Source organism: Podarcis muralis, chromosome 6 (assembly GCF_964188315.1).
Source record: "Podarcis muralis chromosome 6, rPodMur119.hap1.1, whole genome shotgun sequence".
NCBI lineage: Eukaryota > Metazoa > Chordata > Lepidosauria > Squamata > Lacertidae > Podarcis > Podarcis muralis.
In genome coordinates, this window is record NC_135660.1 from 12,673,969 (window position 1) to 12,688,049 (window position 14,081).

Below are 14,081 nucleotides of genomic sequence, written 5' to 3' on the forward strand. Positions count from 1 at the left end.
AGAGGAGGTTAAAAGGGAAAACCTGGAGATGGAAAAACTTGAAAATACTCTACCAAGAATACAGGATTGTCTACCAAGACAAACAGAACCTAACATCATCTTTAGTCAGCATGATGAACACCATAGAATATCTCTGTGTATACCAAATTTCAAGTTGTGATCTATTGTGGAAGTACTGGAATATTTTTTTAAAACAACAACACCAAAGCAAACCGTGGGACAATCAGTATGTCAGTGAGGCCCAAATATTTTAAATATAAACAGATTGTGAAGCTTTCGTATTCTGAATACTGAGAATGTGAAATGCACTCTAATGCAGTTAAATAACCAGCCAGTCTGGCATATACAAATATTTTTGAAACACCTTTGAAACAGAAATTGATTCATTCATAATTGGTTAACATGAAAGGAATGCTTGTATTACTGAGCGAGACATCTTAAATTTCCTCTACCTTTGCGATGGATTCATGCAGGCTGAAGGAAGACACCAGTTCGTTGGATATTGTTGAATGTAGAGGGAAAAGGGCTTCAGAGAGAAAACTTGCCGTCTGTGTGACAAAAAAAGAGAAAAGGAGAGGGAGAGAACCTTTAAGACTTCTTATTGATTTCCTTCTTCAAATGCCTTATTGGATTCTATCTGAAGGTTCAAAGGACCTCAAATTGTTTTAAAGTTGTGCTGATGATTAGACTTCATTTTAGTGATCTAATTTACTTGTTCCAAACTCTGGAACAGAAAAAAGGGATACAGTTATCTTTACTGTAAAAAAAAAAAGTGTCCTCCTGAAATGACATCTATCTTTGTAAATGTACTTCCCCGTTCAATGCATTATTACGCCTAAGGGGAGAAAAATCCATACTGATTTCATTTGTGCATTGCTAGTAATTCCAAAACTTGAAATGACTAATTGGCTTGTCAGAAATTATATATTCATGACAATTAGAGCCATAAAACACAAAACTATTCAAGAGGAACTGCATCCCTCCCCTTCAGTAGTAGGCATAGCTTAGAATGTTAATTATAAAAATGAACTAATTCCTGTTCATGTACATCCATTTAGAAATTGAACTAGTTCAGTTTACAGTTCAATTCAGTTTCATCCATTTATCTTATTTACCTTTTTCCTTTTGGCATTCAAGATGTTGTGCTAAAGTGCAAAACAGTGAACTTCATTTAAAAAAAGAGCTAGTTTATTTGAAGAACTGGTAGTAGATAGTTTTCAGAGATGGACCATTGTTTATTACCGAGTTTCCAAGATTAACTTAACCCTTCAATATTTCCAAGCAAACTAAGGCAGCTAACAAATCAATAACAGAACAATAAAATAAATAAATAATACAATCTCCAACTTAAACTAAATCACACACTCAAAACAGCAGCATACAAATTAAGAACTAATAATAGCAAAAATAATAGGAACCTAATTTTTTAATGTTCTAGTTCAATGGGAATTCAAGAGGAGCACAAAACAGGGGAAATCAAGGCTTTGCTTTCTCTGCTCAGGGGTTTTGCACTGGTATATGTTTGATTCCCTTCCTGCTGTCTGAAGTGGTACAGTCCTGCAATACTTGCATCATGCACAGCTGTTGATTGCATAGTCTAGGCTTGGCCAGTTCTATGGACTCCTGTTTTTTGTGCTTTAGGATCTAGACAGAAGGCCTGGCTTATCTTCCTGAGATGTAGCTAGTGAGAGGAATTTTATAAAACCGGGCTCTATTGCATAGACACTCATAGGGAATTCATTCTCTTGAGGGCTGATCATTGAACAGTCAAACTGGCAACATCTTTGGGTTTCTGTTTCTGAGAGCTGCGCAGACTTCTGTTGATGCAGCCTAGAATAGCATTAGCTCTTTTTAAAAACTGCCGCTGCATCACACTGTTGACTCATGTTAAGCTCGTGGTCCGCTAAGACCTCACATATACTGCTGGCAGAAGCTCCTTGTTGCACCTTACTGCTCAAAGCCCACTGGTAGCTTCTGCTAATTTTCAGCTTAAGGAAAGGACCTCCATGTGTATCTTACCCAAATGCGGAAGCACAACTGTGGGTTTGGTACATATGGAAATAATTCAATGATCTGAAAGCAACCAATTTGCACTGCAGAGGTTGTGCTGCTGCTTCATCACATCACAGTTCTCAGTGTTCATAATATAAGCCAGACTGGGCACCCAGTTTTGCTTCTGTCCCCACCCAGCACTAGCAAGTGGTCCTTGCGGGTGTTGACCAGGACAGAATATAGTCCTCTGGCTGAAAGAAGGTCCCTCATTTCTGATTTAGCATCTGAGTATGAGCCAGGGAAGATAATGGCACATTTGATGAACTCTGAATGCAGTTCTGCTGGAGATTTTGTTTTTAAATGTTCCTCTAGCTGTGTTTGGCCATAGGTGATAAGCACCTGTATGTTTGGAAATACGTTTTTGAAGCTTCTCTCCATGTCTGACATCTGCTGATATTCAAAAGTCGGCTGCCTGATGCTCAAGTCCACATTTAGTAGAGTCCTGAATTTTGGAATGGTTAGTATCAAAAGCGTGATTAATCCATTCCTGACTTGCCAGAAAGTTTTCCTTTTAGAGTCCATATATTACTGTGAAGTGTTGAAATTGAAACCTTTGCTTTGGAAGTGATATTAATGCCGCTGGAAGATTTAACAGGATTGATTTGCTGTGCCATGCATTTTGCAACTTTCCCAGTTTGCTTCTGACAGCTAGGACACTGCTCTGAGGGTCTCTGGTTGTTTTAAACTTCAGTGTGCTCCTTTTCTACAAAGAACCGAGCTTGGCTGTTTCACTTAAACAAGTTTAGACATCAGTGGCATTTCATGCTTCTAGCAATTTTTATCACAATTCTCTCTCATTTTATAATTATTGTTATTAAATCTTCCAAATTATTACATAACTCCAATCATATATATCTTTTTTTTGTTACATATTTTCTTCTTGACTTCCCATCCCTCCTCCGTTTTTTTTTATATTCCACTTAATAGTTGCATTAAAACACATCTACATTTATTTTCTAATCCCCCCAAATCCATTCTCCACATTCTTCCATTGCTCATATCTCAAATCCTGCACGTGATTTCATATAAGAATGATAATTCAATAGATAGTCCTCCAATGGCCTCCATTCTTCTATGACAGTACAATCATTTTGTCCTCTTATTTTAGCAGTCAGTTTCACCATTTCTGCATAGTTCACCAGTTTTATAAGCCAGTCTTCCTTAGTTGGAGTCTCTTTGTCTTTCCATTTCTGTGCATATAAAGTTCTTGCTGCAGTTGCTGCATACATAAAAAGGTTAGACAGCTTTTGGGGAATTTCCGTCCCTATTATCCCCAACAAAAATGCTTTGGGTTGGGGTGGGGGGTTGGTCAATTTAAGCATCTTTTTCAGTTCATTATAAATCATTTCCCAGTAATCCTTTGCCTTGCCACAAGTCCACAAGATATATTAATCACAATTCTCACACAAGGTGCAAACTGACTTCCCTCTCCTGCAAGCAATCTGCACATATAAAAGGCAGTGCCCAATGATCCTATCTATTCTCCCAAGATCCAGCCCCAGTCTAAGCTCCCTTCCAACCTCCTCTTCCATAAGTTCTCTGCTGGAATTCCGCTAGAACATGAACCTCAATCGTACAATGCTCTTGAGTATTTGGAACACCCATGCAGCTTTGGCTCTGCAAGTGGAGACAGTGGCAGAATCCCTCTTCTATGTACAAAATGAACAGAGAAGAGGATGTGACATCTAGTGAGCAAGAAACAGAACCTCAGATGGAAATATGCAGATGAAGGGAGTGGCCATGCAAATATCCTGGTTCTCAGTGGCTAAAGAGATGACTGGTTGAATAGATGGACCATAAGGAGATGCCTTCTACTGAGTTAGACCCTTGGTCCATCTTGTGCAGTACGACCTACACTGACTGGCAGCAGGTCTCCAAGGTTTCAGATGAGGAACATTCCCCTGCCTACCCAGAACTGTCAGGGATTGAACCTGAGATTTTCTTCATGAAAAGCAGATGCACTACCAATAAGGCACAGCCAAAGGCCTGGATAAATAAGTAGGGCTTTAACTGGTACTGCAAATATAAAAACCTTTATATCATGGCTGGAAAGGGTCTTGTGTACAGCTTATACAGTGGTACCTCAGGTTAAGTACTTAATTCATTCCGGAGATCCGTTCTTAACCTGAAACTGTTCTTAACCTGAAGCACCACTTTAGCTAATGGGGCCTCCTCCTGCTGCTGCACCGCTGGAGCACGATTTCTGTTCTCATCCTGAAGCAAAGTTCTTAACCTGAAGCAATATTTCTGGGTTAGCAGAGTGTGTAACCTGAAGCGTATGTAACCTGAAGCGTATGTAACCCGAGGTACCACTGTTTCTCTATGGTTCCAATACTGAGAAAATCAGACCCACGAACACCATACCTTACAAATCTATATAGCAATGTGGAAAGAAATAAATTAAAAAAATGTACCCATATGCAATCTTTCCAATGCATTATATACATTTAAAAAAATAATCAGAAAAGACGAAGTGGTAGTTTCAGTTTCAAAGTAGGAAATAACTGTGGTGACCTCCTTGCTTCTCGCTGGATGAAACATTAAAGAAACCCGCAAGATCTGAATGTTGCATAATCAATCATTCTCAGAAGAATTAATGAGGGAATAGATTCCTTACCACTGTATTTTCATCTATGAGAGCTCAGCACTTGCTTGTCTTCCACTCCCACCCTGCCACACACACACACACACACCAAATATCTCCAGGAAGAGAACCACTCCACTCATTCATTTTTAGGATGACAGTGCATAAGAGAGGCATGATTGACAGTAACGATTCATCTTTATTTTAGATGTTTATGCAGGGAGACTGAACAGATCAGTACATTTAAGTGGAAAGGAGAAGAGCCCAATGTACTGCTGCGCGAATAACACACACAAATTGCCAACAATGGATAGGTAACAAATCAATAAGGCACTTGAACCAGCACCCTCCCGCTTAAAAGAACGAAGTGCACTTGAAACAACTAAGGCTGTGTACACACCATGTATTAAAGCACATTTAAAGTACAAATAAAATAATGATGTTGATGATGATGATGATGATGTCTTCAGGAGAGAACCTTTTCACTGTGCTACTAGCCCCTAAGGTCTGTTCCGTGACTACTCAAAGCAAGCATTTGATCACTGTTGCACTTATTTTTACAAAACACCCTCCCAAACAAGTGTCTGTGGTGCTATGCTTTAGACATGGGCTTAAACCTTTCTCATTCACACAGACTGTCTCTGTAGTGTGACCCTACCATCTTGCCCAGGGGTCAGCAACCTAAGGCCCATGGGCCACAAGCAGCCCATGGGGGTCGTTTAACCAGCCCATAGACTCCTGCCACCCGCTCAGTCGGTTCCCGTGCGCCACGCTAAACCGGCGCGGAGCAGAGCGGGGGCCGCCTTCCGTGACACTGGCTGGCTTTCCATTGGCTGCGGGAAGCTCCTGCAGCCAGTGGGAAGCTGCGCATGCCTCCTCCATGCTGGAAGGAGCACCGGAAATAGCATTTGCACATGCATGCATATGCACGCATTCAGGCCCACTGCGGCATCTGCAGGACCGTGAACCGGCCCAAGCCACAAAAACTTTGCCGACCCCTGATCTTGCCCATACTACTGAATACCCTATCACCACATATTTTATTTTGTACATCCTTTCAAATATTAAAACACACACTATTTTAATGCTTAGTAACTTGTAAATAATTTTGCTTGCAGAAAGTAGGTGCAAAGTGTGTCACGGCGGGATAGTACAATTTTTGCACTCCCCTTGTTGAACATATTATTTCCCAACTTTTTAAATGCAGTTTTGGAAACACTCCAAGGGTTGTCATTATGGGATGAAGAGGCGACCACCACCCAAAGACCATCAGATCTACCTGACAAGCCAAAAAGCCCTTCCCTTCCACGCTCTCGGTTAATGGGGTGGCATCTTTTGATCAGCAGCCATCGATCAACTTTCTTCTCTTCAACCAAATTCCTGAAAATAACCTTCTGTCACATCACAGCTGAACTGGAACACTGTAGGACTGCATGATTGATGGAAGAGGCTTTGAGCAATCCATTGACATATGACAAGAGTCCTAGAAGCTGCTGAGCCACCCACTTCGCCTTGTTGATAAGGCACAACTTTAACACAAGCAGGATTAAGGCAGAGATGACAAGCTGGGCAAAGACTGATAATCAGATATGGAGCATAGCCTAGTATTCTGAAACAGGAACTTAGAGAACACAAGAAGCTGCCTTATACTGACTCAAACCATTGGTCCGTCTAGCTCAGTATGTTGAATAGTTTTGTTTAAAGGTAGAGTTCATTATTGTTTCACAGGGTGTGTACCACTTTAAGGGCCAGGGTGCATATCCTGACCTAGTTTTTGCAGCTGTGTGGTGGTGTAACAGGTGCTGATAGGTAAAGGACCCCTGACCGACTCTGTCCAGTCGTGACCGACTCTGGGGTTGCGGCCCTCATCTCACTTTATTGGCTGAGGGAGCCGGCGTACAGCTTCCGAGTCATGTGGCCAGCATGACTAAGCCACTTCTGGCGAACCAGAGCAGCGCACGGAAACACCGTTTACCTTCCCGCTGGAGTGGTACCTATTTATCTACTTGCACTTTGATGTGCTTTCGAACTGCTAGGTTGGCAGGAGCAGGGACCGAGTAACGGGAGCTCACCCCATCATGGGGATTTGAACAGCCGACCTTCTGATCAGCAAGTCCTAGGCTCTGTGGTTGAACCCACAGTGCCACCCACAGGTGCTGATAGGCCACTGTGATTAGCTGTGACAGCAATCGTGTTTGCTATATAATGAGCTTTACTCTGTACCTTACCCATAGCTGTCAACTTTTCCCTTTTCTTGCGAGGAATCCTATTCGGAATAAGGAAATTTCCCTTAAAAAAAAGGAAATATTGACAGCTATGACCTCCCCCCCCCCCCCCCGTGGATGGATGGGTGATGATTATAGCCACTATGTAAGATGTATGTTTGAGGAGTTTTTGTTATTAAACCTTGCAAAGGTCTCTTTGCATCTCTTCAGTGATTCCATCTATGTATACTCCATCTAGGTCTACTCTGCACACAATCTGTGGCTTGTTTCAAATGCCCAATACAATATAGTCATAGAATCATAGAATCATAGAATCATAGAGTTGGAAGAGACCACAAGGGCCATCGAGTCCAACCCCCTGCCAAGCAGGAAACACCATCAGAGCACTCCTGACATATGGTTGTCTATGGTTGTCAAGCCTCTGCTTAAAGACCTCCAAAGAAGGAGACTCCACCACACTCCTTGGCAGCAAATTCCACTGTCGAACAGCTCTTACTGTCAGGAAGTTCTTCCTAATGTTTAGGTGGAATCTTCTTTCTTGTAGTTTGGATCCATTGCTCCGTGTCCGCTTCTCTGGAGCAGCAGAAAACAACCTTTCTCCCTCTAGTCTACACTGAGTGACAGCTGCTCTCCAAGGTTTCAGAGAAAGGACATGTTGGAGATTGAACCTAAGACACCCGACATGCCAAGCAGTTGCCCTTCTACTTAGCTACCACCAGGCTTTGTCTCAACCCTGTTTTAAATCACGCTGCAAAATACCTTGCTTGAGCAAACCTGCTTCATGGCCCTGAACCAATTCACTTGACCCAACCGCCTGTTCTGAATTAATTCCCCAATAACCCTCCTGTCTCTGAGTGTTTTCTGAAACTCTGAATGAATTGCTCATCCGGACTGACTTTGCATGCTAAAAAAGGCCTTGCAGTATCATTTGAGTTGAGTCCAAACTATCCACCCATTACCATTATCGTAAAGGTTCATGAGCCACCACTGGAGGGATAGCCTACCTACTGTTGTAACTACTCTGGTAACTTCAAGGTTAGATTACTGCAATGTGTTATACGTAGGGCTGCCTCTGAAGACAGTTCGGAAACTTCAGCTTGTGCAGAATTCAGCAGCCAGGTTGCTCACTGGAGCAAGACGGTTTGAGCATAGTACACAAATCCTGGTCTAACTCCAGCTCTTTCTGTATGAACCTCCACAGACCCTGAGGTCATCTTCTGAGACCCTCCTTCGTGTGCCTCCTCCTCAAGAAGTCTGGAGGGTGGCAACATGAGAACAGACCGTCTCTGCAGTGGCTCCCCATCTGTAGAATGCTTTCCCCAGGGAAGTTCACCTGGCACCTTCATTATATACCTTTAGGCACCAGGCTAAAATGTTCCTTTTTAACCAGGCCTTTGGTTGATCTGATTGACATCCTATACCCTTTTAAAATGTGGCTCTTTTTGACTTCCGGTCCAGCGCGAGTCCGACTCAGGCGGGGATTTCTTCACAGCGGAGAATCCCGAGCTTCTCGGAGGAAAATAGGGGTTCCGCAGGGCGCAGCGGTCCCCTGAAAAGTATCTGGAGGGCGTGCAGATACACTGGTTCCCGCGGAGCCGAATCGCGAGCCTCCCGGCCGTCAGGTAACTCCGATTTCGGAGCGAGGAGTACGGCGGGGGGGGGAAGCGGGCTGAGGGAAGCCATAGCTCCCTCCGAGAAAGCGAAGCCCCGAGCCTGAGGGAAAAGCGCTGGATTCTCAAAAAAAAGTAATTCGAGCCTAAATAAGGAGGATATAATTCGGACTCGATCTAAAAATAATTCGAACAAAAAGGAAGTTAAAAAAGAGCTCAACTTTTTATCTGGAAATCATGGCGGACGCAGAGATCTAAGCAAAGCGGAGAAAAACGTAAGTGTCGCTAGCGGTCAAACTTCTCTTCCCTTGGAAACTTTCCGGAATGCCTGAAACTAAGTAACAGCGAAAAAGGAAAGTAGAGGGGAGCAAAAAGAAACTTTATTGCTATTAGCCTGTATATGTTTTTGATTCTCCAGTCCCCACTATAACGAGGGGGCAAGAAGGATTGGCAGTCTCACTTCTAAAAGCTCTGCGCAAAGAAGGAACACATTGTTTCAGAGACTCCATTGTTTCAGAGTCTCCATTGTTCACTTCGGCTGTTGTGTGCAACAGAAGGGGAAGCAGGAGAAAGGGGCCGTCTGTTCGGCATACTACTATTATCAAAATTAAATCCAAGGTTCTCTGAACACTTAAATATTGAAAGAATAAACTGCCGGTATTCAGAGAGACCACAATTCCGAAGCGGGGAATATCTTTTCTTTTCCTTTTGCTTTTTTTCTCTTTTGCTCCTCTTCCCCTGGCTGTGTTTTTTCCGAACCTTTCTCTGCCGGACCATAGCCCCCGGTGGTAGGAAGAGAAACTACAACTTGTTTTTTTCCCCTTGTTTTTTTCCCTTTTTTGGCTGCTCGATGTCGGTAGGTCTCCCTGGGCTGATTAGTTATTATTGTAGGGAGAACCCTGGATGTTGAGAAGGAACCTTATTGAGAGTTTATTTACTAGATCGTAACTCACGGAATACCCCTACTAGTTTGAGAATTTATGGGATTTAGCCCAATTGAGGGCAAGAAGATCAAGGAACTTAAGTGTGCAGACATGCAGACATGCACAATGATATGGATTAGCCTAAGTGGTGGCAAGAAGACCCAAGATTAAAGATTGCTTGATCTTACTTTTTCTTTTTTACTGTTGGTCTTTGGACGCGGAATTTAATCAATAACACTAATATTTGGTGGATTAGCCTAATTGGTGGCAAGAAGAAGGGACATTGTTTATTGAGATTGACTACCAAACATAATCATATTAGGACTAAAAGCAGTCTTAAAAATATTCTGTACTTAAGGGGCAGTTGTGACTGCATCAGGGGAAGATTACTTGATAATTTTTTTCTGCCTCTTCTTTTTCTTTTCTTGTCACTACTGAAGGTGGGATAAATATTTGGGTCGCGTTGGGAAAGGGATTTAAATTTAATTAAACTGTATGAAATGTCGCACACACAGAAAAAAAGTGGTGAGGGGGGAACTCCGGGAGAAAGAAAGGGTTCTAAACAGGACTCAGATTTCAGATCTGAAATATTAAAAATGTTTGGTGAAATTAGGCAGAGCGAAAAGAATTTAGAAACAAAAATGGAACAAATGGATGCAAAGATTGGGAAATTGGATAAGAAGATGGATGAGACGGTAAACGAATTGAAAGGACAAATTAAAGAAGTGTCAAAGAGAACCCATGCGTTAGAAGAAGGAATGAAAAAGACTAAAACGGAAATGAGGGAACTGAAACGGGAAGAGGACAAATTCAGGGCGGGGTTCTTGGAAATCAACAAATCGCAAGAAGAAATGTGGGACGCCATTTCCATGAATGAACTTCGACAACGGGAAGTTAACCTAAGGCTGAGAGGGATACCAGAAACTCATAATGAGAATATCAGACAAAAACTAATTACGGAATTGGCTCAATGGTTGGAGCTCCAAGAAGTGGAAGTGGCAAACACAATACAGAATGCCTTCAGAATGAAGGTAAGAACGACTAAAGCGAAGAAATACCCTGGAGATTGCCTGATAACATTCAAAGACAGAGATATGAGAAATTTGGTTCTGCAAAAAAATAGGGAAAAGAGACTGTCCATTGATGGTTGCTACACAATTATTTTTAAAGACATACCAATCAGATTGTTGAAGAGGAGAGACCCCTACAAACCACTGGTACAAATGCTTAAAAAGAACAGCATAGAATTTAAATGGGAATTCCCGGAAGGGATCTCCTTTTCTTACAAGAACAAGAGACATCGACTGACCAGCCCAGGGGAAATAGGCAAGTTTCAGAGAAAATATAAAGAACTGACAGCAGAAGAAGAAGAAGAAGTGAAAGGAGCAACAGGAGGTGTGGATGAAAAGACGAAAAACGGAAGACAATCGGATGAGGAGGAGGAGGAAGAGGAGGAAGAGGAGGAAGAGGAAGAAAAATTGTAACAGCTTAGGAAAACTTTTGGATCAAATTGATTAATTGGAAACATCATGGCTCTAAACATTTGGAATTGGAATGTGAACGGATTGAACGAAAAGAAGAAACGAAATAAGGTGGAACAAGTTCTAAAAAGGAAGAACTTAGATATAATTTGTATGCAGGAGACACATGTTGCAAAGAGACACAGAAGAATTTTGATTAATAAGAGACTTGGAAATGAATTCATATCCTCAGACAAAGAGAAAAAGAGGGGTGTGATACTGTATGTAAAGAGCAAGATTGAAGCCCAGCAAATTTTTAAGGACGAGGAAGGAAGAATTATTGCAATTCAAATTATATGGCAAGGCGAGAAAATAATAATAGTCGGGATCTACGCACCTAATGGAAACAAAACTGACTTTTTAAAGAATCTGGAGGAAAAGCTGTTGGAGTTCGCGGATCAGAAGATAATTTTGATGGGGGATATGAATGGTGTGGTGTCATCAGAAATGGACAGATTGAGAAATAATGGATCGAAAGAAGGGAAACTACCAAAAACCTTCTTTGAAATGGTTAAAAATTGTAATTTAGTTGACACCTGGAGACTAAGACATCCTCTAGAAAAACAGTTTACCTTCTATTCAGAACCGAATCAGTCTATGTCGAGAATCGACCAAATTTGGATTTCAAACGAACTAACGCCAAGAATCCTCCAAGTGGAAATTCAACCGAGAGTTATCTCAGATCATAGTCCCATCAAATTGGAACTTAAAGGCTTTGAAGAAAGAACATTCAGATGGAGAATGAACGACTACCTTCTGGACGATCAAAGGGTCATACAGGAGGCACAGAAGAAACTGAAAGAATATTTTGAAGATAACTGTAACAAAGGAACGAAAATGTGTACAGTCTGGGATGCAAGCAAGGTGGTAATGAGAGGTTTCTTTATACAGCAGAATTCGATCAAAAAGAAAAATAGAGAGAAAGAAAAGAAAGGAATTTTAAAACAAATTATGGAAAATGAACAAAAGTTAATTAAGAAACCAAACAATGAAAGAATTAAGCAAAGTATCAAGGCTCTTCAAACTCAATTCGCAATGATGATAAACAAAGAGGTGGAATGGAATATCAAAAAATTGAAACAAAAGAACTTCGAATTTGCAAACAAATCAGGAAAATGGCTTGCCTGGCAGACCAAGAAAAGGAAAGAGCAAAATACAATTAACAAAATTGAAGTGGGAGGAGAAGAGATAACTAACCCTAAAGATATTAGGAAAGGATTCTTGGATTTCTACAGACAACTGTATAAAAGAAAAGAGAAGAATAACAGGAGGAAGATAGAGAGATACTTAAAAGAGAAAGAGGTGCAAAAGATCCTGACAGAAGCACAAGAAAGGTTGAACACCCCAATTGATTTAGCAGAAATAAAGGTGGCGATAAAAAAAATGAAAAATGGAAAAGCCCCAGGACCGGATGGCTTCACAGCAAGATATTACAAAGAATTGGGAACAACCCTGTCGCTACCATTGAGAGAGGTAATGAACAGCATACTAAAGGAGAGAGAAATCCCAGGGACGTGGAAGGAAGCATTTATAATCCTTATCCCGAAAGAAGATGCGGATTTAACCCAAGTAAAGAACTACCGACCAATTTCATTATTAAACACGGACTATAAAATCTTTGCAGGAATAATTGCAGAAAGACTCAAAAAGGTTTTACAAGAAATCATTCATGAAGACCAAGCGGGCTTCCTTCCTGGCAGGCAGATGAGAGATAATGTAAGAAATGTCATAAATATTTTAGAATACCTGACTGCCAGGAATGAGAAGCAAGCAATGCTGATGTTCGTGGACGCCGAAAAAGCGTTTGACAACGTATCATGGGATTTTATGTTAGAAAATATTGAACAGAGGGAAATGGGGAACGACTTTCTCAATGGGATAAAGGCAATATACACGGAGCAAAAAGCAAAGTTAATAGTAAACAATGTGATTTCGGAAGAAATAAAGATCTCCAAAGGTACTAGGCAGGGTTGCCCATTGTCACCACTTCTATTCATCATGGTTCTTGAGGTGCTATTGGACTCAATTAGGAAAAAGGAAAGTATAAAGGGGGTGGCAGTAGGCCAAAACCAATACAAAGTTAAAGCCTTTGCCGACGATTTAGTTTTGATGGCGGAGGAACCGTTGGAGACCGCAACAGAGATATTGGAAGAAATTGAAAAATTTGGAGAGGTGGCTGGGTTTATCATAAACAGGAAAAAAACCAAAATTATAGCTAAGAATATGGAAAAAACAAGGATGGAAGTATTGCAACAAAAAACGGGTATAGAAATTGCAAAAAAAGTGAAATACTTGGGAATATGGCTAACTCCAAAGAACATTGATCTGTTCCAAAACAACTATGTTTTGGTGTGGAAGGGAATTAAGAAAGATTTGGAAACATGGAATAGGTTAAAACTGTCCCTCTGGGGAAGAATCTCAATGATCAAGATGTTAGTGCTACCGAAGATGCTGTTTCTTTTCCAGATGATACCAATACTAAAAGGAGTGGCGATTTTCAAAGATTGGCAAAGAATGATCTCTAGATATATCTGGCAGGGCAAAAAGCCGAGAATTAAGTACAAATTACTAACAGACGCAAAAGAAAGGGGAGGCTTTGCCCTGCCAGATTTGAAGTTATACTACGAAGCATCATGTCTTTGCTGGCTAAAAGAATGGATAAAACTAAAAAACACAAAGCTCCTAGATTTGGAAGGATTCGATACCAGGTTTGGATGGCACGCGCATCTTTGGAAAGAAAAGAAGAAAGGTTACAAATCATTTGAAAACCATATCTTTCGTAAATCGTTACTGGAAGTTTGGGACAGATACAAAAACATATTGGAAACAGGGGTTCCACATTGGTTATCCCCACTAGAAGTCATAGGCGTTAAGAAAATTAATATGAGAAGTGATTGGATTACCTATGCAGATTTGGTGGTGAAGGAAGGGGGAAAGTGGAGGTTAAAACCATATGAACAAGTAAAGGAACATGTCTATGATTGGTTGCACTACCGCCAAATAAATGAAATGTTTAAAAAGGAAGAGAAAGAAAAAGGCTATAAAGAAAAAGATTCAAAATTCCAAACAGAAATTGTGAACAATGACTGCAAAATAATTTCTAAAATGTACAAAATTTTGTTGGAATGGCATACAATGGACGAGGAAGTAAAAGTAGTTATGATTCA

The 14,081-nt window shown here is 41.0% G+C and overlaps 1 protein-coding gene across 3 annotated transcripts in view; it reads right to left on the reverse strand.

Moving 5' to 3' along the window:
- The window catches only part of NAALADL2 (N-acetylated alpha-linked acidic dipeptidase like 2), a 770,720-nt gene that overhangs the window by 108,337 nt on the left and 648,302 nt on the right, over positions 1-14,081 (reverse strand). For all 3 annotated transcript variants that reach the window (XM_028731603.2, XM_028731602.2, XM_028731601.2), the window contains one exon: positions 453-548. In XM_028731603.2, the coding sequence (XP_028587436.2) occupies positions 453-548 (96 nt within the window). The remainder of the gene's footprint in view (positions 1-452; positions 549-14,081) is intronic.